At 40.5% G+C, this 26,487-nt stretch overlaps 2 protein-coding genes across 3 annotated transcripts in view; one reads left to right on the top strand and one right to left on the bottom strand.

Moving 5' to 3' along the window:
• Nucleotides 1-16,562, bottom strand: part of nckap1 (NCK-associated protein 1) — a 29,923-nt gene extending 13,361 nt beyond the window's left edge. The window contains exons 1-12 of one of the 2 annotated variants that reach the window (XM_079729176.1): nucleotides 16,195-16,562; nucleotides 9,059-9,169; nucleotides 5,479-5,565; nucleotides 5,304-5,360; nucleotides 5,029-5,171; nucleotides 4,260-4,350; nucleotides 3,436-3,573; nucleotides 3,143-3,191; nucleotides 2,766-2,922; nucleotides 2,394-2,450; nucleotides 611-707; nucleotides 289-395 (exon numbers count right to left, since the gene is read on the bottom strand). In XM_079729176.1, coding sequence (XP_079585302.1) covers nucleotides 289-395; nucleotides 611-707; nucleotides 2,394-2,450; nucleotides 2,766-2,922; nucleotides 3,143-3,191; nucleotides 3,436-3,573; nucleotides 4,260-4,350; nucleotides 5,029-5,171; nucleotides 5,304-5,360; nucleotides 5,479-5,565; nucleotides 9,059-9,169; nucleotides 16,195-16,302 — 1,202 coding nt within the window. In that variant the 5' untranslated portion in view covers nucleotides 16,303-16,562. Of the gene's footprint in view, nucleotides 1-288; nucleotides 396-610; nucleotides 708-2,393; nucleotides 2,451-2,765; nucleotides 2,923-3,142; nucleotides 3,192-3,435; nucleotides 3,574-4,259; nucleotides 4,351-5,028; nucleotides 5,172-5,303; nucleotides 5,361-5,478; nucleotides 5,572-6,835; nucleotides 6,892-9,058; nucleotides 9,170-16,194 lie in introns of those variants that run through there. The other variant, XM_079729177.1, reaches the window with a different exon arrangement.
• Nucleotides 16,563-18,390: 1,828 nt separating this feature from the next.
• LOC307091799 (dual specificity protein phosphatase 19-like) lies at nucleotides 18,391-25,630 on the top strand. The gene is made up of 5 exons (XM_079758613.1): nucleotides 18,391-18,526; nucleotides 18,683-18,905; nucleotides 23,266-23,312; nucleotides 24,613-24,765; nucleotides 25,180-25,630. Exons 2-5 carry the CDS (start codon nucleotides 18,683-18,685, stop codon nucleotides 25,402-25,404), a joined length of 648 nt encoding a protein of 215 aa, XP_079614739.1. The 5' UTR covers nucleotides 18,391-18,526; the 3' UTR covers nucleotides 25,405-25,630.
• Nucleotides 25,631-26,487: the final 857 nt, after the last annotated feature.

The following is a 26,487-nucleotide window of genomic DNA, read 5'->3' as shown; positions in this document are numbered from 1 at the left end:
GGTCCGTACATCTTGGCTACTTTTTGGGCGAAATCCGATGCATGATCAGATTGCCCCAAACACAGGACCAGGCTGTAAAGGGGATCTCAGAGGCGCATATAACGGAGACATTGGAAGTTTGGATACGCATACATTGTATATGTATAGCTTATGCACATTTATTCTCATCTGTCAAGTACAACTTACTGGACTATGTGTGTGGTGTGGTGTATGCGTGTGTTTGCACGTGTGTGTGCTTTATTGGGTCAGTGGGAAAGACATGGTGGTGATGTGTTTGCATGCCCCTACTTGTCTATGAAGTCGTCTGTGCTCTTCTTCTGGATGTTGTCCGCGTGACGCAGCAGCCAGATGATCTCGTCTCGTGCAAAGGACAGCGCCATGAAAACAAATAACGCCTAGCAGACACACACACAGACAAACACATTTTAATTCTGGGGTGTGAATTTACATTTACAAAACATTTATAGACCTTGAATTATTAAATTCTAGGTTGGGATTTAAATCACAGATCAAAACGAAAAGTAAGTTAATAAATTAACATGTCCCTTGACTTGTTGTGTATGTATTTAAGGGGACAGGACATATTTTCCAGATGGTTCTTTGGTATCACCTTGGGTCCTAGTAGTCCTGGTTGATCAGCCAACACAGTAGCCAGCTCCTTCAGGGCAGACCTGAGGAACTTGCGTCTCTCTCGGTGCATGGAGCCGCTGGGGGGGGGGGTCAAACACAGCTACCTTTAGACCCCCAGGCAAGACTCAAAATGAGGGGAGCCCACAGAACACCCGAGACACTCCTCAAAGTGCATGTCATTAAATCTATATTATTATCAGATTCAAATCTGCCGCGATAACAGTGTTTTTAAATACATTTTCCGATATAAATTCAATTATTGTATATTATAAACCATGGTTAACCCTCCGGTCAATTTAGAGCTGTCCCAAGGAGAATACTCTTACAACTGTATGTGATGTCATTGTTGGCCATATCGTTAAGCCATAGTTCTAACCTACGTGAGCATGAATGCAGAAGTAAAGCTGGAGATCACCCACGTTTACATTCACATTATGGTCATAGTCCTATACATCCATATCTCTTGAATAGCAACTTTCGATTCTATATACAAGAAATATTAACTAGAGATTTGATGATAATAATTGAATAATATTAGTGCTGTCAAGCGATTAAAATATTTAATCGCATTAATGTCATAGTTATCTCGCGATTAATCGCACATTTTTTTCTACTATAAATATCCCTTGATTTCGTGCAGCTAGCCTTTTAGTGAGATCAGAGTGTTGAGAAGGACAGTAATAAAATATATTTGGTAAGATGGATATAAGAAGAGAGACCCGCAGTGAATTCAACCCGGTCCACTTGACATCGGGTAGGTGCATGACAGTGGTAGGCCTACCGTAAAACAATAGCCCAGGCTTTTATTTGTTTCAATCACTGAACTTTCGAACAAAACTCTTGCTCAGCAAAGATGGGAAATACTATGACATTTATTGTTTAAAACAGTATGAATATTCCTACCGTACGTAGGCCTATACACATTACCAGGCTATCAAGTAACGGCCACACACACACACACACACACACACACACACACACACACACACACACACACACACACACACACACACACACACACACACACACACGGTGGCGTAGTGGTAATCGGGAGAGTCGGCAGAATTCCCGGTGGGCCGTTAACGTTTCGGGGCTGTCGGGCTGATTACTGCGGGATAACAATATTGCGTTTATAAAAGTTCCTTGCAGCGCCGTCCGGCAGCCTGAGCTGTGCGCCCGCAACCTCTCACTCACTCAACAGACGCAACACTCACAAACTGTCAACGTCGCAACCAAGTCGCTTTTGTCTAGAGGGGAGTAACTGAGCGGCCCCTCCCGAAGTGGTACAGCCCATGTGGGCATTGAACTGCGATTGGTCAGAAAGACGTTACAGCTAATGACAACATTGAACTCTCGTGCAGGCTCGAACAGAGAGACACACAAACACACACACACTTTTAAGGAGTTTTTCACCCGCTCTGTATCCTTGCTTGCCCCAACAAGTTCGTGCAGCGTGCTTGTTGTTTTGTTTCCGGTGTAGCTCGATCCGGTATGATGTTGGAGTTTTTCTAACGTGACTAGTTGTTGCTAGACAGCAGGTGAAAAAACTAAAACATTTGCCAAGCCAAAAGAGCGTCAATGGCGCAATAAAAAAATTAACGCTGTTAAAATTGGTTTGCGTTAACGCCGTTAATAACGCGATAGACTGACAGCACTAAATAATATATATTAACAAATAATGAGACCATATGGTTTAAGTCACTTGTTTTTTTGGCTGTCAAGAAGAAGAACAGCTTTAAGAACGAGAGAGGATAAACACTTACGCATGAGACAGAGCCTGTTCCTTACACTCCCGTATGTCATTGATACGCTTGTTGTATCTGAAACACACACAAACGTGAGATTTGCATTAGATGAAAAAATGATCACACAAGGGAATATGTAAATCTTTAGCTTCCAACCCGCCCATGACTCATAAACAGGATACAGTCGGGTAGAGCTCTGGGCGGTGGAAAGCATACATCTCATAGGACTGTGTGCCGACAACATTATGATATGTGGATGACTGATACATGTGATGGATTGATTTATGTTTCCAAACGTTATCCATTCATTCATCAGTGCAGTCAACACGCAACTATGTATGGATCTATTCGATCTGTAACTAGGAACTCCATCCATCTTGACGGCCGTACCCTCTGATGTTGACGAACAGGTCCTCGCAGGCCTTGTGGATGTGGAAGACCTCGTCTCTGAACAGGCAGAGGCAGGTGGAGCTCTGCAGGGCCAGCTTCCACAGGGAGAGGGCGGCCGCATCCGTGCTCAGCACCGCATGGCACAGGATGAAACCGACTGGTGTGGGGGGGGGGGGGGGGGGGGGGGGGGGTTCATGCCAATTAATTGTATACAATTTCCCAAGGAGATCTGTATATGAACTTCAGTTGATACGATTTTTGGATACAAAAATATATGACACTGACTGTCTCATATATTTATTATTATTTATACATTACTCATTTGCATAAAATAACTGAGGGATCCACGCGCACACACACACATACACTATACTTACAGACAATCCACTTCTCCATTGCATCCAGGGACAGATATTCACATGGCATCTAAAAAGGAGCAAAGCGAATAGTTAAGCACACAAAACCAACACACACGAACAAATACGACCTTGGGAGTGGGCTAATTTAGAAATCAAGGATGCATTAAAATTCACTGGGAGGCAATGCTTATCAATTTAACACAACCATCAACAAGTAATCATTGGCCAGCTATTGTAGGTCGTTAGGCCTGAAGAGGCCTGTACGGTCAGGAGGGTGAACCCTCCACACTGGGGAGGTGACAGCCACGCACCGTGTCGGACTGCGCTGGGTTGAGCATGGTGGAGGGGGCTGAGATGAGGGAGAGCAGCTGGGCGTTCCTCCACTGGTCAGCCGAGAGGTTCCTCCTGGGGTAGACCATCTGCAGGCTGATCAGCGCATCGGACAGCGACTGCAGGACACAGTGGCACACGGTCAATCTGTTCCGACTGACATCGATAGGATTGATATTGCACCGCCATTACATCATGAGTAAACAAAGACAAGCATTACACATCGGGCTGCTGGGGATTGGAGAGTAGTAGGAGAAATAGATGAAAATAAATACAATTACAAATCTCTATCAATGAGTAGTTGTCTGAATGCATTGATGGAATACAACTTGAATAAGTAAGTATATACACTATCGTTCAAAAGTTTGGGGTCACTTAGAAATGTCCCTATTTTCTTAAGAAAAGCACTGTTTCTTTTTTTTCAATGAAGATAACATTAAATTAATCAGAAAAACAGTCTAGACATTATTAATATGGTAAATGACTATTGTAGCTGGAAAGGGCTGATTTTTAATGGAATATCTACATAGGTGTACAAAAGCCTGTTTTCAGCAACCATCACTCCTGTGTCCTAATGGCACATTGTTTAGCTAATCGTATTAAAAGGCTAATTGATGATAAGATAACCTTTTAGCAAATATGTTAGCCCAGCTGAAAACTGTTGAATAAAACTGTTTTGAGCTTTCAAGGAAAAAGGGAAATTGTCTGGGTGACCCCAAATAATTGAACGGTATTGTATATTTCAAAGTGCAGTCAAGACTGCCGTTACAGATAGGGCTGTGGTCCCAAGGCCCTGAGCTTTTACCTTTCCATGTGGAACAAACTCCTCCATCATCTTCTTTAGAGGGTTCTCGTAATCCACAATCATTTGGCCCAACCTGGGGTACTCCCTGTCACTATGGAAACAGAGTTACCAAGGTTACCGAGAAGCATGACAAAGCAAATTTGTCAAGTTTAAACACCTACGTCAATCAAAAAGGTGCGTCTTCCTTCATATTCTCAAATAAAGAAATTAGATACATCTGTGATAAAGTGCCTTTCAGGCAAACGTGTCAGAATGCTTGACAGATTAAGTGGCTGTGTCAGTACTCGCAACTGACTAAGCCAATAGAAACAAAGGAAATATCTGCGTTTCTCCAAACGTAGGCCAAACATAAGGGAAAAACAAACATTTCATTTAATTTGTTGAATCAACTCAGACAGGCACACCCTGCTGCATAGATAACTGCATAAATCTAGCTTTCGTTGTAACCCAAGTAAGTATCCATTCATTCGATTGGTAACTATAATAGTATCACTTTATCTAGAAAGCAGTGCTGCTACACTAATCATTACCTCAGAATCATAATTTATTTTATTACATGTTGTTGTACAAGTACACAAGAGTAAAATTCGTAGGCTTGGTTCTCAGCAGCCACATTTCTAACAGTAATATTACCACAGTAATCCCCTCTGTTCTAGGGGGGGCTCTTGGTTCAACCAGTTTCCTCCCTCTCCCATACGCCTCTCATTAAGATGGAATGGGCCTGCCTCAGGCTGTCCAATGGGAGCAGCATCAGTGTGTGTCCAGTTACCTGGCACCGTGGGTCATCTCGTGGGCGTAGTTGTACAGGCCGATGATGGCCTTCCTCTCCTCGATGCGGGAGAGCAGCATCATCAGGTTGGTGTAGGTCACCACCAGGTCCAGGTAGTTCTTGGTCAGGTCAAAGTTCACCGTCTGAATGAACAGAAAATGGGAAGTTGGTCATCAGTGATAACAATGAGATAAGCTGGGGCTTTATTTGGCCCAGATAGGAAAGTCACAATATTACAATGAAGAGACGGTGGTTGCAGTGGTTATTTAACTTACGATATCAAAGAAGACCTGACAGGCATCAATGGTATTCAGCAGCTCACAAACATGGTCCTGCAAAGACAACAGAGCAGCCTTCATCACTAGGCTCATGCCTTTTCCTCCCGTTGGAAGTCCTCGTCCATTTGCAGGTTAAATCACAACCTGCATGGGAACGGCTGTTTGCTCCTACCTTAAACTCCATCACATCTACAAAGGTGAAATAGTAGAGAGCCAGGTTTTTGAGGATCTCAGACTTCTCTTTCTGCAGCTGAGCCAGCTGTTGCTGTAGAAACCACATCAGAAAAGGGGGGCGTCAGTACACTTTTATTTTGATTGATGGGGAAGCAACATATGTTCTGAAAAGCAACGGTCGCTTTGCCGTTGTTCAGACAGATAACGGCAGATAAAAAGCACTGCACCATTTTGTCAAAGAAAAAAATAGAATCTGTTTGAGTTTATTTATTAATTATCACAGAAATAGTGCAGTGAATTTTGTTTGAGAAAATCTGCCGTTCTCTGTCAGAACATAGTTATAGCAAAAGAAACGCTGATATACGGGGGTAAATATTTAGAAAAAAAAATATTATGATAGAAGGAAGCTGGCCCCCCAAAGAAAAACCTGAAATGTATTTCCCCAGAGGTAAGAGTCCGAAAAGGATACACCAAGAAGAGGACCAGAACAGGAGCCAACCACGCACCAGTGGACCGTGTGCAGAACTGTGCTGCAGTCACCTGCTCTGCATTCACCATGTGAGGCTCTGTACTCCACTCAGCTCAGACTTCAAAATGGTGGGAAGCGATGGCTCAAACAAATCCCATTTATTGGTTCTATAATAGCTAATCTGTATGTGAATGGTGCTGATTTGATCTGAGTCATCAACTGTTTTACTGACCACTGCTGCGCTACATGCACTCCTGATATAGAGCAGCTTGAGCCAGCCTGTCTAAGAGCTTGTCATTGACAGCCAAGAAGAGTGCATCGAGCTCTAAAGTTTGATATTATTTAGGGGCAATAAGGAAGAGCTTTTAATATGTAGAAGACCCAAGGGGCCAATCAGAAGTCTAAATTGGGCATTGCATGTAGCTCGAGCTTGTTGAGACATTACATTATGTCAATCATATGTAGGCCATATATTTGCAACTTGATTGTAGGGTTGCTAGGGTCGAAAAATATAGGATTTTTGTATTTAAAATCACTTTTAATCCCAGAAAAGAGAAATTCTGATACAGCAATTGCAAAAAAGGACAGTGGGAAATCAAACAAAATGGACCCGTCATTTGAATAGAAACACTAGAACACCAGACTCTGTGGTGCAGACAGCAGGGTTTATACAGCCAGCCAATCAGTGAGCTAGCCAGGCAGCCAGTTGGCTGTCATACACATCAGCAATTTATTTAGTGGATGAGAGAAAGCAAGAATCGCTGCAAGAAGTGCAAAATAAAAAGGCAAAGCAAAGCAAATAATACTTTACAATGACAATATGTTGATAAATAAATTACAGTACTGCAAAATTAATTTAAGTGAACTTTGATACAAAAAAACTTACCAAAAAGCACAAGTCCGGAATAAGCCAAGTTTAGCATGCAAAACAAAACACACAAACACAGAAACAAAGCATAAAAACAACATAAGAGACAATTTTAGCACTGAACAAAGCAGTAAGCTTGACATAGCTATACACACATATACACATGCACACACACGCACACGCATATACACACAAGCACACACACGCACACACTGCGATTAGCTTAATGGCAGGTTGACACGAAAGCTAAGAGCCAAGATAACGTTTATTGTTTAAATAATAACATTGACGACAATTACACACAATTATTCAGGTATTGTATTGAAGGAAAATTTGTCTGGAATTCAGCAGGTGGCATATGACCGAAAAAAGACCAACCCAATTCTTTTTTGAATAATTCTTTTCTAAAACATTGTTGATATTAATTTTTTGCTAACACAAATTCAAATGAGACCCTCACACATAGGGCTGAACGATAAATCAAATTCAAACCGACATCGCAATGTAAAGGAAAGCAATTTTAAAATCGCAAAGGCTGCGATTAAAAAAAATAAAGTGTTACACAATCTAACCAATCAGAGGGTTGGAATGGGAAACACCGACATGCGAGTGAGAGCAGTAGATGAAAAACTTGCCACACTACGCAATGATTTGTTGATGTTGACAGCTTGTGCAAATGGCCTCGAAGTATGATGTTTGCATGGCTAGACACCCGACCAGCAGGGTGTCAAAAGGCTGTATACCACCCGGCAGGGATCACTGACCGAAATGTTCCTGAGTATAACTCCATATGAACGAGATCCAAAAGCTCAAAATGACTAAGGCGATGTGATGAAAGATGCCCCTCAACACGGTGACCAAGGCAGAGTTTACGGCTTTGGTAAAGACACTGGATAAACGGTACACAGCACGCCATCCCGAACATATTTGGCCAGGCTGCCTAATCAGAGCTATTAAAAACATGCAGGCAATGATGCAACAGAGTCTTTTGCTATTATCAGGTACATCTGGTCAAGTCGCACATGTTTGCATATTACATGTTTATTACAACAGAATTGTTTTTTTTTCTGCAATTTAGTTTGTGTGATTTTTTACTAGGGATGCACACGATATATATCGGCATTAATATCGGTATCGGCCGATGTTCGTAATTTTTTAACACATCGGCATCGGTCCGATGAGTAAAATTGGGCCGATATCCACAACCGATATCCTCTAGCTGCTGTTTGTGTGTCGGGAGAGGGAGAAGGAGGGGGAGGGGGATTTGGCAATGTGTATAGTGGGATTATTTGTTTATCGACACGGCGGATGCGCACGCGGAATGATCGCAAAAAGAAAATTAGTTTGACCGGTTGCCATGGTTATCTCCGTGTGGTTGCGGTGTTAATTAGCGATGTTGTCAGCTTACTGTTACATTAAACTGTAATCAGAAAACGCGGTTATATGCTATAGACTCTATAGTATCTGTGGTATAAAGTCTGGGACGAATTTCAAATTATAAATATGTACATAATATGTAAATTGTGAAAAATGTATTAAACTGTAATCAGACAACGCGTTTATATGCTATAGACCCTAGGTTGGTTGGTAAAGGTTGGTTACTTATGTTTTATTGGTAGCCCTGCAACCTTGTTATTTGGAAGTTAAATATGTTCTGAAAATAAAGGAAGACATTCAAAAATTCAGTTTGCATGATTTTCAGTCTGTACAAAATTTTACCATCTCAGAAACTTTTTTTAAAAAGCATATCGATATCGGTAAATATCGGTTATCGCCCATAACAGCAAAATTTATATCGGATATCGTATCGGCCAAAATTTTCATATCGGTGCATCCCTATTTGTTAGCGTTACTGACTGGATATAAATTATTTATTTATTTTACAATTCAATAGTTAGATAAAGACATTAATATCAATTCATCTCATCATAACACTTGGCCTGGCCAACAGAAAAGAGCAGTTTATATGTATACTGTATTCTATTATTGCTTTTGTTTTGAGTGAATAATACAGATAAGGAACTCTAAAAAGAAAAATTGCATAGTAAATCGAATTTTCAATATTGGTTTAGAAAAACCAATCGCACATTATTTGCCCAAATCGTTCAGCCCTACTAACACATATAGCACACACACATATAGCAGCCCGCTAACCTTTCCCGCCTCCGCTCCACCCCCTCTACCCAACCCAGGCCGACACCCACCCACACACACACACGGAAATGTGAAAGGCGTCCTTACGTTATTATTTCTGGTTTCCACAGCAGGGAACTTCCTGACAATGAATTTAACCGCCGACTCCAGGTTCTTATCGACCAAATAAGATGGTTTAGCCTTCGGATCCCCACACGCCTAGGAAGGATGGAGGAAAGGTGAGGAGGAAAGGAGGGAAGGAAAACCATACAAACAAAAAACAAACAACACGTTAATACACTTCAGCCAAGGCATCGGCAAGGTCTATCATTCTGTCTCTCTCAATGATTCAATATTCAGGTTCAGAAAGTAAAAGTCCTTCTATTAGGGGTCACGCTATGTAAAATACATTTTACAGAAGGACTTTTACTTTATGAATCAGGAAATGGCCACCTCTGCCGTTCATCTCCTTTCCAATGTCTTGGGCACAACAGATGAGGTTTTAAGACCAAAATATACATTTAGTATGTTTAGTGAGAACTGAGTGATCTTCACGATTGCCCTAAGAGCAGAAGATAACTTAGAAAAGTGGAATGCTGAAATGTGGTAAAACACCAGACTCAAGTCGATGCAACACAGGAAAACAGACGCTCATGCAAAAATATAAATAAACTATAAAAATAACAAATGACAAAGTTGAAGTCCCCAGCTATTCAGTACTTTGGCATCACTGCACAAAAGGCAGGAAATCACCAACATATAGTAGGTAGAGAGAGACAGAATTTAGCCGCTCGCTGATAATATTTCACGATCGTATTGAGCAAACTTTGACTGTTTGAATGAAGTACAAAGTGAGTGCTAATCAATTAATGTGTTATGAGGCGTTATGGAGTTCAGTACTCCTAGTTAGTGTTGTTTCTCTGCCACTACCGCGGGGAACTCTACGTGAGTCGGACACAAGTTGATGCTGACAAAAAAAACACGGCACTCATGCATTATGGGTAAAGTAGTAGTGAATGGCAAGGAGGATGTAGTCCATGCACGTCCCGTAACCAAGGGATAATATAAACATGATTGGTGGCCAGCATTAACACAGAATCCTAAATATGGTCACAAAAGGTCAAACCTTTGAGGTGAAGGACCAATTCTAAGGATGCAACATGCGTATTGGTTACTTTGACTCTCAAGAGACTGATGTAAACGAGTCACATGGTGTCAACCGATAACATAACTAAAGCCACATTACAAATCAACATTACAATATAATGCTTCCACTCATCTGCCAATGAAGCAACACATCAGTCCCAAACATCTATCCAACCACAGACTGTGTTTTCAGCTTGTATGATGCATTAGGCCAACTCGTACAACATGAAACCACAAAACAGTTATGCATGCTAGCTAGCTAATTGGTCAATCAAAGAATAGAAAACTAGAATTTGCAGTTGTTCAGAAGAAATTTGGGAGGAAACGCTAAGATGCATCAGGGAGATTTTGCATTTGTTTTACAGAACCAAATCCACCTCACCCAAAACAGGGATGCAAAGGGGGTGTGAATGGCCTCCCCGTTTTAACAGAAACTATCAAAATGATCTTACAAATATGGAAGAGGTGGGCCTATGTTGTAAATGTGTGGCTGCCTATGGTGGACAATTCATCAATGGCTAAACCTTCCAAACACAAAACCGAAGCATTACACAGGGACACAGCATGCTAAACCAAACAGGGGATTGTCAGGGGCTGATAAGCTATCACACGGAGACAAGAGGATCACGTAATATTACACAAGCAGAAAATGGCATAAATGTAGGCCCAACAACAATAACAAAGGTTGGAAATTAAGTCCCATCTTGTTTCGTTGATCCATTCTGTACAAATTCACTTAAATCCAAATCCATTGGACTTTTAATGCCAAGTGAGTTAGCATTAATAGTCTGCTTTTTAGACTAGCTTAAACCAAAAGCTGTAGGAATCACGGAACACGTTCTACCTAGAGGGTATTTTAAAGCACAGGGAATCACTACTTCCCTAAAACAATGCTACGTTGGTGTCCTAATACTAACTTCCACACTAGCATCATTACCCAGAGACTTGCCTTCGGAAACTGTCAGGAAATAACAAACACCGTCCACAGAATAAATATTAAAGAACCAATTCACAGAAGTTAGTTATTGAGCTGATTTGCTTGTGAGCCAACTATCTAACCCTATATCTGAACTCCAAGGCATGCACTCCTAACTGGTATTGTTAACCATGTCAGTGGTTAGTAGTGAAAGCTAAAGACTTGCTAGCTTGGGGTGGGGTCCGGGTGGCGGATGGCTGGAAGGAAGGAGGGAGGCTGTGAAAAGTGGGATGGAACATGGGGATAGGTTGAGAACAAGCTGAAGGGGAGGGAGGGGGATTTTCCATCCTGGATACCACAACCGACCTGATACTTGGCTCCACCATCGTTTTCTTCATTCCAGTCTGGCACAGATAGGATTAGCAAAATGCCAAGGTCAATTTTTAGATGAGTCACTTTGGTTTATTTTTTTTGACATCTTCGATGTATCCAATTAGATAAACCAAATGTAAGAAGACCCCATTATGAGCTCCTTGTTCTGATCATAAAGTTGTTGATTTTGAACAAATGATCTTTTTGATAGACCTTTTGTGTATTTTAAATAGTAAATTAATCCAAATAAATTCCCTATTAATATAGCAAAAACTGAGAGTTGATGATTAATACTGGCACTAAACGGTCTTGATTTTCCATCAACACCCATATTTGTTTTATGGTATGATGACCAATTTCACCTCTATTGTATGGCCCACAAGAAGTGGAATGGAAGAGCTAGTCTATAGTTTCCACATTGCCTGAAAGTGATACAGAAGTTAATAATACAAATAGGACAAGCTTATTAACGCTTTGCTAAACAGCGGATTCTGATTCTGTAAATCTATTTAACTAAGATAAATTCAGGAAAGAAATAAGTGTATTTTTGTAAGGTTTAACAAGAATGTGAATCTGCTTTACAAAATATGATTTTCGAGTTGAACTTACCTTTCATTTGTATGATTTAGCTTTGTTATAAAAACAAATCCATCTAAAAGCAAACATTAAGTAGGCTTTGCCTTTTGAGTATTGTTCAAAATAGTAATATGTAATGTTATTATGATGAATAATTCCTATGTTAACATATATTTGAATTTGTCATTAAATAATGACATAAAGACTTATAATTGAAATCTCCTGCATTCAATGGGAATTGTTCAACCCAAGGGGGACTGGGTTTAAAGCCTGCTTTTGGTGTCCCGGACTGGGAAGTGTAGAGGAGCCAAAAGGAGAAGGGGAACAGACCAGTAGAGGTATCCAGGAAGACTACAGGAGGAAGGTACGAAGGCGTGAGGTGAGGTGGGGAGGTTATGGAAAGAGGGGGCGGGGTTTATCAGTGGAAGGTGATAAACTTTGCAAACCTTCCAAACTTGTCCTTGCTGCATAGGAGAAGGGGAAAGCATTGGAACGGAGAGAAGAAGAGAAGAAATCAAAACAACGAGCCTGCCTTGACAAACCACTAGCCTTTTAGTAAATTCACACACAAACATACACACACACAAACACACACAGGTATTTTGACAGCTGCACTCATTGATAAGATGACATTCCACAAATCAAATCAACATGCTCTGTAAATAACACAATCTAAACTGAAACACCTGCAGTTGTGTACTTGTTTTTCAAATTCACATTTTTGATTTATATTTGAGATGGAACACTTTATGAATTACTTCGGCAACTTTTTTCTAATACTAATGAATGGACTATAATCTAAATTGTATTTAATGTGCCCATAACTGCAACATGCATTCCCAGGCCCAAATTATTATCTACGGCTGTTGCTTAGTAACTGCTGTTCTACTCACTACTATTTACAAGGTTAAGCCTTTCAGCAGTTGGAATGTGATGGAAGTAGTGATAGCAAAACTGGGTACTGGATGCACATTTGGAACATAAAACTGCAAGATCAGGTAAATTTGCTGCAATTGTCTATTTTACCATTATCCATTTTTTCCTGCTGGTAAAGTTACTGTTCCTATTCTTCCAAACGTAAACATTGAGTCAAACTAATAGACAACAGACTTGATCAAACTGTATCTATAGTAAACACAGATTGGTTATTTATTAAACAATCAGGTACTGGTGGTATCAGACAAAATCCTGCCAGAATGCGGTAATTTCTCCAATGTTCAGACCAACTGGTAAACTACCCTATAGATTGTGGTTCAATGGTCTGTTTTTAAGACCCACTTTCATCAATTTACCCACTTTTCATCAAATTACTAATCATTTGCATCCATGTTCCCCAACAATATTGGAAGAATAGAAAACATGGAAAACTTGCACCATCCATAGGCCCATTTTATTGTTTTAAATAAACGTTTCTGATTGGCTCCTGATTAGGGCCATGTGATTACATGCTCCAATTTGTGTATGGCTGCAAGCTTAGCACTCACTTGAACCAATCAAAAACTAAAACAGCAATAATGTGTTCTTCAGAGATAATGCTGCCTCAGCAGCTTCTTTTTTAGTATTTTCTCAAAACCTCTTTGAATGGGTTTCCCATTTATCCATAATGGGAAGGACTCTGTAGGCATATACAAACCTACGTACAGTAAACTGTCAAGTTAACCTCAAAGACCTTCCAGATTGCATTACGATGACAGGAAACTGTTACGTCCAAGTTAAATATCGCCCATTTGCAAAGAAAGATCGAAACTATCTCTGTACATCATCATGTTATGCTATTTTTCCCCAAGTCTCATTAATTCATATCTCTGGTTATGTTCCTCAATCTGCACAGTCTAACAATTCAATGCCAATAAGATACCAAGTAAAAAAGGATATTTAGGCGCAAGTAAAATGAGTAAGGAGCTGTATTGATCCTTCAGGTTTTCATTTGCTACACAATGGAAAAACAATAATAGCGCTGCTAATAGTAGTAATGCAATACATTTTATTTGTAATTGTGATGTTAATGCATGATTGCATGCAATTGAATGACATTTCAGTTTCATAGGAAATGTGACATCATGTCTCTCAGAATAAGAATTACTTTGCCATGTACGGTAATTTTAATAATATGAATAATCTTACATTAATATAATGTGGATAACTATGCTGACTTGCTTAAATGCTTAATTTAAACAACATATAGCCAGCTCAATGAGTGTTGAGGGTAATGGGAAAGGTTAGGCTATAGGTTAGAGAAATAAAGCAGAAGCAAATTTTTTTTATGTAAAATGCCAGTTAAAGGTTAAGCCCAAAAATATATAAATAAACAGCCAATGTATTTTTGTTTATCTTGACATGTAGCTCCAGAAAATTGCCAGCAAAGGTACCAGTGCCTTGAATACTCGTAGGTAAATATACATAAATGTCAGCCTATATATTACTGTCGGCGGATAACTCAATCTTTTAATTGTCTTAGGGCGACAAAAGGGAAACTAATAGAGATAATTATAAAATATAAAAAAATATATAACCACTAACTGTGTTGAAAGTTAGTCATACAATATGGGTCAGCTGCACTGTTCATGCAAAGCCTTTTTGTACGTTAACATTAAACAATTCATCTTTTCATTTCAGAAAATGATTCCATTATGAAACTATATATTAGGAAATACAGTTGTATAAATGAATTTAGTATCAATTGATATAAATGAATACTGGTTAACTTCTATCCATTTTCAGCCTGGTTTGTGAGCGGTAACATTGTTTAATATATTGAATTAAAATACAATATTTAACAGCTGATATATTTAGCTTTTTCAAATATTTAGGTCAGCTCTAGGAGTAAGTAAATCCTGGCTGAGCTAACATGATAAGTATAGAAAAATCAAGCTTTAGATTGAAATCAGCGCTGATTATGGAAACCAGGAAGAGCCATTAAAAGCTTTCCAATTTGAGCAGATTATTTTAACTTTTTTATTTTAACTACTGTTATGAATCATTTTGATAAGTTAAAAAAATTAAAAATAACTCAAGACATTAAAAGGCCTAACCATGGAATGATAACATGGGATGACGATGGTATACAGCCATAAGCAAAGGAAGGATCGAAGAAACCAAAGAAGAGCATAACGAGTGTACAAAATATGGGAATAAGTGACTATCTTAAACCTAATGCTGACTGTATTAAATGGTGAACAGTATACTACAACGATATTCAAATAGAGACAGAGAACAGAAAGGGGCTTTCAGAGATGGGCTTATGTCCTTTGTGCTTGTATGCTACACTCATTCCTCACTAGACTATTTAGTAAACAAAAGCTCACACAGTCCCTCCACAGTAGCTCGCTGTGATATGTGCCATTCATATAATGTCCTTCATATAAGGACATTAGGCATATCGTTTAAGAAAAAGATGCATATGCCAATATGTGCATCAAATTCGAACTACAGAACTACGTTCAAGTGCAGGCTGCAGACACTACTGGACAGAGCCTGGTTAAGTAGGGCATCCCATCCCTCCTGTCAGATAAAGACCTTGATCTATTTTCCCTATGGATGCACACACAAATGATCTACACTGCATCGCCACGCTTTTCCAATTCCAGTTTGCATTCATAGAAAAGCCCCCAAACGTGCTCACATGATCGTGAGAAACCCTGAAATCACTATATCAGACCCCATCGAGTGAGAGGAGGACGGTTCTCCGGAGCCCCGGGACGACGCCCGACGCTACGTTAGCTTAGCCCAGCGGCCGGTCGCCATTTCTAGGGAACGCCTGCCTGCCAAGAGGCCTCGATGGATAACAGACTTCGATTTAATTCAGAACTGGAAACGAACAATAACAAATAATAACGATCACTGTTTGTTAATTGACTGGGTTATTTTACGGGTTTGGATTAAAGTAGCTTGTATATGCTCCACTGCTGTAACAGGGATGGTCCATTAGCATTCCTCCCCTAAACCACTGTCTACCGCAAGCTAACCGAGCTAACAGCGTCCCACGGGCTAACTGCGGAACGCCGACAGGATAGGATCAAGACTGACCACGTCTTTCCAGATGATTCCTGTATTAAAAACATATGAACACATTGAGATAATGGTGGGCTAACGTGTACGTGACGGCCGCTGGCATACACACACGTTAGCCCACCATGCAACATATCTGCATTAACGTGTCGGTGTTACTGGTCCGTGTCTGGCTTTAATTTATCCGCAAAATGTGGTGGATGCAGCCGAGACTGACTTTCCTAACCTTTTTAATATTGTAAACCCGGGTCAACATCCCGATGCCTCGGTCGTTGAGGATGGTGAGTTTTTCGGCCAGCTTCTGCTGGCTGGGCTGGATCACTCCCCGAGACATCTTGCTCCTCGAGTCCGATCCCCTTATGGAGTCCGATTCTCTTCCAAATCTGTGCTGTGACTGTTGGGTGGTTTGAAGCGAAAATCCGTGTACTGTAGTGATCAGTTAGCGCCCATGTTCGGATATTCGGTGACAACGGCTTCCTGTGCTCCACCCCACCGTCTCCCAAAGCTGCCTGTGTTTTTTTTCTTTCCTGAGAGACGAGAGGAGATGTCCTGGTTTTCTCAGTGAGGTTATTTTCCCTGCAAAGCCGGAGGATGAATCTACCAGCCCGAGGTGCGTTCGAGTACCGCCGGAGATGCGTTCGAGTACCGCTCACGAACTCGGTGCTGCGCCCAGGTTGAGGGAAGTGGTAGCAAATACTGTGAATGTGGAACTAAATACTATGCAATAGTTGGTCAATTATCAACTCATCTGTCCTATGATGTTATGAGATTCCCATTGCTATCAGTTGGAGTCGTATACATCCGATGCAAATTTGCATGTCCATGTCAGTATAGTCAAATTTGTATAGTAGAGTACTTTTTGTTTGTACAGGTAAGAGTTCAAAACACAAAGTTAGTCAATACATACATTTATATATAAATATATGATTGATCTCATTGTTTACAAATAATACAATTCATGTATGTTTAATAAAGGTGCTAATGCTTTGCTTAGTTCATTCTAACGTCGAGGTGTCCCTGAGCAAGATATCATATCCTTAATCAGCGCCACATGTGAATATCTTTTGAGGTCTGAGTTTAAAGTCTGAATTCTGAGAATAACGTCAGAATTAGGAGATAAAATCAGAATTCTTGGAATAAAGTCAGAGTTTTGACTTTATTCTCACAGGCTAAATCTCACAAGCTGAAGAGGGGACATTCCACTACCTGTAAGGAACCTGGTAAGAGTCACTGTGTACGTGGACGTGAGCCAAGGGCTGACTGAAGAAGTCGGATGCAAGGAACTTTTTGCGTGTTCGAGCGGGTCCCTGGAGAGGATTAGGGCCACGTAATAGAGTTTTGAGTGTAAAATCAGAATTCTGATAATAAAATCATGATTCTGACATCATTCTCGGAATTCTGACTTTATTCTCAGAATTCTGACTTGAAAAATATATAGACGTGTATATATAAATATATATTGGGGAAAGTGGGGTAAAATGAGCCAGTCGTTCAATTTACCCCACCATGATGCACTGAAGTTAAGTTAAGTCTCTAAAGTATAAGGTGATATGTCATTGTAGCATTACACAAATTATTCGTCTTTTCATATTTTACAGTATCTTGTTAGATGCAACCTTGATGGGTGGAATGTTGAATAGTCATTGAAATGCAGATGATGTATGAAAATGTTTTGCAAATATTAAAGGGTGCTGAAAAATACCCTTAATTGGTTTGGGTTTTATATTATTTAAAGTTACCTTAGGAAAATAAATGACTATTTGTAAAAGGAAAATGCATTCAACTTGAAAAAGTAAATTTGTCAATTTACCCCCAGATGGCTCAATTTGCCCAAACTTCAAAGATGCATTGTTATCATTTGATTGACGGGACATCATTTGATTGACGGGACATCCTGAAATAAAGGTAGATGTTTAAATTTTACTTCCGTCTTATTTATCCTTGCCTAGAGGATAACATTAGTAAAAAATCTTACCCCACTCTCCCCTATATATCTTTCACTCGACTATGAATAATAAATAAATAAATACTTTCTCAAACATGTTAAAAATAAAAGAAGATAACAAGCTACAAGAAGTGTAAGATGTTGGATAATAAGATTTAAAATAGTTAAATTAAAAAGTGTATTTATATTTACACATAATAATAATAATAATAATAATAATAATAATAATAATAATAATAATAATAATAATAATAATAATAATTAAGGTGTGAATATGGATTGGCAACATTCCATAAGACTGCTAAGGGAATTGAGGGTGGAACCAATAACCTTTGGTCGTGTTGTGCTTGTAGACTGTCAGCAAGGGGCCTGAACACAACGATAACATCTCTGGCCATTTCTCAAATTGCTCCTGCACATATTGTACGGACAGTACTTGAACGCAGCAGCATAATGTCGTCGCTTCCTTCCGACAATGGACGAGTAACGCCTGTTATGGCGATCTTGGCGATTGCCTAATGAAGTGTGTTCTGTTTAAACGATTTTAACAACAAAACTGTGAGGCAACCAACTACGTTTTGAATCAAAGCATATTTAAAAACAAAGAGACCAGGTGGGTCTGTTATATATATATATATACATATATTGATGATGTTATTATGAGCAGTTCGCTATATCTGTCAAAACATTGGATTAAGAGAGCCAAATGCTCTGCTATATATAGTCATGCATCAGCATAACCCGGTTTGTATTCTCTTCTGTGCTTTAGATGCAGTCCTTTGCTCAGGAGATCGAAGGATTCTCCAAAAGTCGTCTGAAGAAGCAGGTCACTCACGTCACCACCATCACAGGACGGCGCCATGAGGAGAGGAGGGGGGACGGAGGGACCTGCGAGGTCCAGGACATTGAAGATGAGCCTACAGGCTTTGGCTTTGTTGAAGACAAAAGTCTAGACCTTCAAGTGGGCGTGGTTAGACCTTTTCTTCTACTAGGTAACTTTTTAGGTCTTCCTATAACGTAACTAATTGGCTTGTGCTACTGCTTCTTGTAAAGGCCCCCTATTATTATACCACCAGGTGTGAGTGTGATGAGCCCATGGACCTATAAAGAAAGGCTGAGCCATTGTGAGTCGTTTACAGATCTGCCTTTTCCTGTGTCTTAAAGGGGACATATTATGAAAACAACACTTTTCCTGGGATTTGGGGTGTTGTTTTGGGTCTCTGGTGCTCGCACACGCATACAAACTTTGAAAAAAGTCTGTACATGATTTTTTGAGTGAGCTATGCATTTCTGAAAGTACCCCGCCTACAGTTACCAAACGAGCAAGATTCTTTTTTCCTAAAAGCTATTTCCAGCAAACAGCTTCAAAAACATGTTTTCTGGAACTCAAATACTATGTTTACTTACGTCCAGCCCTTGCGGTGGACGCAAGGAGGGTACGCAAGGACGTAAGTGGTCCGTAACCCCCTTGCGTTGCGGGAACGTGGAACCATAAAAAGCCCTTTAGTCATCGCAAGTAGGAGTGTCCACCTAGATTTTTTATATTATCATAAATTAAATAATTAATTTAGAAAAGATTTCCCTTTCCCCACCTCTTTTGGAGGGGAATACATTCATGTCTTCCAGAAGTTGCTATCTCAGAATTTTTTTCTGCACAAAACGAAGTGCCTAAAAACAAACACAAGAGTTCACAAGTTTTAGACGGTGCATTCAATTCATTTTTTGGTATTTTTAATGAAAAGCCACATACGGTCCATTGTCAATGTGTTGGAGAGAGCGCAGAAATGTGTTGCACTTCACTGCTTTACAATGAAATAAGATTTGACACATTTTAAATAAAAGTTTAAATAAAGTAAACAAATTGTAATGTTAGGGAAACACTATAGATGGATGGCGTCATTCTGTCGGACAGTGTGGGCAAAGTGTATCTCCTTAGTGGCTGACATGAGCCACTTTTCAAAGAAGCACATCGTAGTAAGCCAGATCGATATGGAAATGTCATATCAATTAATTTGATCTCTGCTAGAATACCGTGTTTCCCCGGAAGGTAGGGGGCAAAGGGGATATGACACCATTGGCATGCAACCAAATGTAAGTTATCAAACTGTATTTCTCTGGGTTTGAGGATTGTTGGAAACAATGTGATAATGTTATAATGTACACAACCTAACAAAATATATAACACAGGTGAAGTCGTTTTAGCCTTTCTAATTTTGAAATATTATGCATACCTTTAATTGGTTAGCCAGTTTTTAGTAGTATCCTGCTGTACCTATGGAGCAGCAACCTCATTGGAGTCTGTTGGTTTTGCAGGAGGCCTTGCAAAGCCAACACAACGGTTGAATTGTATAGGGGCTTAGTTAGGCCATTTTCAGTGGCGTGCTTTAGCAGTGGAAATGGATCAGCTTATCGTAATAACAAATGTTCCTTAATTTCACATCTGAGACACGCATTACACTGGTTGATCTGTCAAACCAGAGCAGAAGCAGGAGCACTATCAGAACATTACACTTTGGTACAATCGCCGTGCTTATCTGTTTGCAAGTGCTCATCATTTGAAACGTTTCCATCCAAAGCCACTCAGCAATGGATGCAGAATGATACAGGCCTCAGGAGGGGTTAGGAGTTATGCATCTTGATGACGGAGCCCTAAAGGTTGGCCGTGGACTTTGGGGATCAAACCCAGAACCTTTTGGCTGTGATAGCATCACCCTTGCTCAGGGGCGGTCTGGCCATCTGTGAGTTCGAGAGAATTACAGAATGGCCGGTTGGTTTAGTAAAGCCGTCGGCCTGTCCCATTCCCCAGCAATTAGCATTGAATTGAATTGAATTGCTAAAGGAATTAATTAACAATAATTGAAAATGTGCACATGCTGCGCTGGCCGACATCAAGGGCTGATCTGTTACTTTAAACTGAATGAATATGACCATATTTTAATCTTAAATAATTGGCACCACTCACAACTACCCAGAATTCACAACATTTGTATTCTTATTACTGTGCTTTACTACAGCTATGACACCCACATTTCCCACTTGGGATAAATAAACTGCATCCTGTCTTCATGATTAACGTGGCCCAGCCACAATTTAAATGCTTGCACCTACTCCACCTGTAGGCCAGGTCATCCGTGACTCATATGGGAGCTGACAGACCTTTTAAAATCCCCTTGACCTCGCTGAAACTAGGATACGACCACAACATGCCATGACTTCAGCGCTAACATTGGTGTTTAAATGCACTTTGAACGTCCCGTGACCTATTTTTGACACCTGACTTTTCTATTGGTATGCAAGGTTAGAATTAGGGCATATACAAGCATATTTTGTTGTGCCTTTTTGTTTGTTAGGCTTTATATAATATTTTTAAGTCAAATAATTTCAGGTCACATTGACCAATATTCTCGAGCTCCATATCCTACAGGATTGATGCAAATTAACAAAAGGAAATAAAGTCTGTTAATTTCCCGTTGCTCTGAAGAAGGTTCCAAGCAGAACGGTCGGCAACTGAGCTTCAGAGTACATTACAGTGTACAGTTGTCACATAATTACAGCCAGTTCAAACGTAAAGCACAATGGTTTACCGTATCGAGCATCTGTAGACGTTAGGCTGACACATTGATGTAAAGTAGACCAACAATGTGCAAGAAGTTTGCACACACCAAGTAATTCTTGGATTGAAAAGCAAGATTTAGATCTGAATAGAAAGCATAGCTTCATCTTTAGCTTACGAGTTTAGGAAGTCGATGCTCTAAATCCAATGCCTTATATTGCAATTATAACTTCAGTGTTCAGTTCTTGTTACCCTCTTCTCCAACAATGGTTTAAGAAAGTTTTGAGCCTTCAAAGACCAGGAAAGAAACCCAGTGGAACATTTTATGCACAATACTATTGTTGACATGTACTCATGTCCTATTTTTATGATGTTGCCTTGTCTCCCTTGGTTCCTTATGTCTGCGCTGCTTCAGAAGTTGATTAATTTCCTTCTGTCACCTTCTATTTTTTTGTCTGAAACTTCCCTTGAAGTTAAACTTACTGTATCTTTTTCAAATCATTGTGTATTCAAACCCCTATATTTTCAGCTCTCAGTCTTTTTTTACAGAATAGATACTTTTGATACTATGTAGTCCACAACCATCTCAATGCTTATTTTTCTCATGACCTCAAACTAAAGAATAATATCCAGATAATCAAGATGAACACAGAAGTAAATTTGTCCTCATACGATAATTTACAAGGTCATCAAGACAAACCACCCACAGCTATTTTACATATTTTCCCATACAGAGAGACAAACAGATGGGCCGAAGTAATAAGCAACTTAGGCTTCTGCTTTCTTAACTATTCTAAACTGCTGGAGGAATTATGGTTTAATGTTTGCCCGGGTGGCAAACCTTAAGGCTTTTGTGATTTGAACGGCCCAGCTATTCAAATCCCAGTTCAAACCAGTCCACAGTTCAAACCACTTCATTGGTAGCACCACTACCAAGTCAGGACGTGAATATTTTGAAATTATTATGAAAGTATGCTTACTTTGATACAGCCTCCACCAGAGCCATCAAAGAATATTTATCCAAGAGAATGTAAGTTTTTCTGGAATAAGATTGAAATTGATGTAATTTGGCGGCTTTGCGAATGCAGTCCATTGAATTCCTCTGTGGCCCCAGTGGGAATCTCTACAATTTGAGCTAGACCGGATTATTCATATTTTCTTTTCTTAATTTTGAATCGGAATAGCAAACCTAGCTGGTGATTTTATGTGTGGTATATTTTATTCTTCCATTCGTCCTCTCCATTGTTTTTCTTAATGTAATAGTCCGTCGTCATATGTGTAATCAGCTTTTCTTTCTTCATGAAAGAAAAAGAAAATAACAAAATCATGTATCGTTAATGTTTTCTTGCTCAACCAAGATAATGTTCCCTAATGGTACGTTGTGTTAATAACAAACTTGAAAACCCTGCAGTTCAAATGTTTAAATTTGACAGTGCAATTTCATCTAACAAATTTTAGTGATAGCTATAGGATCATAAGTACATGTCATTGTGCTGCTACGAGCCTACTCTGTTTGTGAAGATGTTCCAAATCTGGGTTTAGAGGTGTGTGTGTGTGTGTGTGTGTGTGTGTGTGTGTGTGTGTGTGTGTGTGTGTGTGTGTGTGTGTGTGTGTGTGTGTGTGTGTGTGTGTGTGTGTGTGTGTGTGTGTGAGAGAGATCATTGTATCAAGCCTCCTGTTCAGTCTGTGTCAACGTGGAGGCAGTGGTGGACAATTGGATTTACCATAGTAATGAGATGTTCTGCTCGCCTTGTCTCCCATGGGGGTATTCAAACCTAGTTATCTCTTCCCTCTTTCAGCCTCCCAGGATGTGGCCCATGACATTGACACACTGCAGAGATATAAGGTTGGTACTCTATATATCCAGATTAAAGAAGGAGGGTGGGGGGGCGGGCATCAATGGTTGCTTACATGCTCTGCTAATTGTTCAACCCACTGGTTATGGGTTGAATTAAACGAGGAAACCTTGTTCATTTGGGGAGCGTTTAAATGGCGGTTCAACCGTAGGACGTTAAACGGAGAATCCAGTCGCACATGTAATTCCACTTTGTCTCCAGCAGGGGGGGGTATATCAGACTCATATCACATACTCGCTACACCGGCTTGCGTTTAATGGTCGCTCCCGGGCTCGCTTCTGTCACTGCACATGCAATCACGGAGAAGCGATAAACGGAAACGAGATAGAAATTGCCCTCTTACTGTCTCGGCGAAGGAAGTCAAGAAGAGCCAAGTGCTTAACAGGCACTGGAGGAGGGGGTAGGGCTGGCAGATGACCCAGCCTTCAGCAGCATGTTAGTGAATGCAGACAGAGGCAGGGTCCAGTTTATAATGAGGTCTGTTTTGGGCCTTTAGGAAGTTCAATCGTACACACACACCCTATTTGTAGGGGAGGTAGAGGGTTGGACGCCCACATTATTATATCAGGATAATTGTGTAGTTGTCCTTTATCTCTGCAGACCTCTAGTCTCCTCTTTCTGTCATTCTGTCCCTGCTCTTTTGTCCTGTATTTGTCACTCCAAGGTCTCATCCTAAGCTGAAGTATAGCGGCTTTAGTTTAGACATTTTATTTACAAGGTTTTTGGTTGTATGTAACTCTCCATTTCATCCAACAAGGCATATATAGGGACAGAACAGAAGGAGGACATTTACGAAAGATAATCTGAAAAAGTACAATATAGGAAACTAAAATAAATTCCACCTACAAACAGTAATAAAAACAGTATTAATCCTGCAATGTAGAACAACATTAATTTGAAGGTCAGCGCAAACACAGCATTGACAAAAACAAAGTACTCAGACTCTCTGGAACAGAATGAACAAAGAAGTGGCTCAATAAAAACGGGCATCATTCTTTGGCATTTGGGTATTTTTGTGATTCAATTCAGGGCACTTATTTGCATGAGAAAGTAATCATGATACATTTGCATAAGCAAAAGCTAAAGGGAACAGGAAAATGACATGATAATAATAATAACAATAATAATAACATGCACAGCAATGGCCACATTCATAATGTACTGTACAATCACACCAACACACCATGCAATGCCATTTACAAGCACATTGGGACATCACACACTCACATTAGATGTTTATATATTATAATTATTTTCTCCATCTCTCTCTCTCTTCTCTCGCTCTCCCAGGTATCCCATGTGCTGAATGTGGCGTATGGTGTAGGGAATCTGTTCCCAGACCAGTTGACCTACAAAACGGTGAACATACTGGATGTTCCAGACACTCCAATCACCTCCTATCTGGTGGACTGCTCATCGTTCATAGACCTAGCCAGGGCCAAGGTACAATCGACACAGCTATCTCTCTCTATCTCCATCCTTATCTCTCTCGCTCGCCCGCAAGGGCTCTCTCTCTCTTTGGATGCCTCTTGCTCTCTGCACAAGCTCAACAATTTTACTTTCAGCATCCTCTGCATTCTCCTTTCATGTTGTCGCCATATTTGATTAGCAATTTGTCTTTTTCCCTTGTTTCAATCCCCAGTCTCACTCTTGTCTCTCCCTCGCTCTCTCTCTCGCTCGCTCACACTCTTTGCTTGAAAGACGATTGTGTTGTGTGGAAGTGAAACGGTTGAGACTGAATCTCTGCGTTCCTTATGTATTCATTATTTTCCTGAATAATTGAATGATGGATGTATCCTCTACCTTAACAGAATGTGTGCCTTGGTGTTCCCCCCTCTCCCCCTGTGCTGTCTGCAGCTGGGCGTGGTACTGGTGCACTGCAATGCTGGCGTCTCACGCTCCACCTCCATCGTGATTGGCTACCTGATGCTCCGCGAAGGACTGTCATTCGAAGAGGCGTTGGGACAGGTGAAGCACGCCAGGCCGTCAGTCTGCCCCAACGCGGGCTTCTACCAACAACTGAAGAGCTACGCCCCTGGAAGAGCTTCAGACCCCAACGCTTCAAAACATCAGGCTAATTAAAAGACCAATTAAAGCAACACACAAGTGCTTAAGGAGATTGGTGCTGCGTTGGTTGTCTGTTCTTGATATGGATTGTGTGAATTATAGAATGTCATGACATTGCAATAGTGAATGAATATTATTTGTTTGTATTTAACACACGACGTCAGGTGTTTGTGTCAGAGAGGGAGTGTGTGTGTGTGTAAGTGTTAATGTAAAATGTGCTGACGGTTCTCTGCATGGGCTATTCGCCATTTGTTTGACAGCTGGTTTACACTTAATGTCTGCTGTGTAATAATGTATTTATTCATTTATATTTTTCATAATAACCATTATACTTTCGTTTTCACTTCATATTTGAACTGTTTTGTTGGCTAAATATGTTAACAATATTATTTGTTGATAAAACGCAAAAAGTGTTTTGTATTTGTGGTTGGTTGTAACAGTGGGCAGCATAAATCTTTATACACACACACACACACACACACACACACACACTCTTACACACACACACACGAAGATCCGAATTGATACTACACACACACACTCACCCACACACACATTCCGGGTAGAATTCCATCGTCTCCCGATTCTCCGTCCGATCAGCCTGTAGAGGGAGCTCGACTCCCTTCGGCTGCGACACAGACGGGAGCAGGAGGAGAAGGGACTCAGCTGCTGGAGAAAGCCAGAGAAAAGGGGGATGGAGAGAGGGAGGAGGAGGAGAGAGAGTGTAGGAGAAGTAATTGGTGAGAGATGGGGGGGAAAAGGGGTGGGCAGGCAGAGAGATGGAAGGAGGGAGAGTGAGAGAGCAAGCGTCAGCACTCCACGCGTTAAAAGGGCAGATGGTAACCGCGGGTAACTGAAGAGCAAATCACTCCTGGCCACGGAGCAAGAGATCAGCAGAGGGAGAGAGGAACACATGCATCAGAGGAGAAGAGAGAGGGAAGAGCTCTCACTGATCGTCTGCACGTCTGCCTTGAGAGAGAAGACGAGCAGGTTAATTCTTACTTCTAGTTTCAAGAAACAAAGACAGAAAGAGAGAAAGCGACGTCACAGGGACAATCTCTGCAGAGGAGACGGGAGAAGCCGATCCAAGTCCTGAGA

Source organism: Pollachius pollachius (genome assembly GCF_949987615.1).
Source record: "Pollachius pollachius genome assembly, chromosome: 2".
NCBI classification, from domain to species: Eukaryota; Metazoa; Chordata; class Actinopteri; order Gadiformes; family Gadidae; genus Pollachius; species Pollachius pollachius.
This window is presented reverse-complemented; position numbering and strand designations above follow the sequence as displayed.

What these genes read in the sequence shown, in the direction of transcription:
- LOC307091799 (XM_079758613.1), top strand. Translation starts at nt 18,683, where the DNA reads ATGCAGTCCTTTGCTCAGGAGATCGAAGGATTCTCCAAAAGTCGTCTG. An exon ending in ACACACTGCAGAGATATAAG is followed by an intron (nt 23,313 to 24,612) that starts GTTGGTACTCTA and finishes TCGCTCTCCCAG; the next exon opens with GTATCCCATGTGCTGAATGT. An exon ending in TAGACCTAGCCAGGGCCAAG is followed by an intron (nt 24,766 to 25,179) that starts GTACAATCGACA and finishes TGCTGTCTGCAG; the next exon opens with CTGGGCGTGGTACTGGTGCA.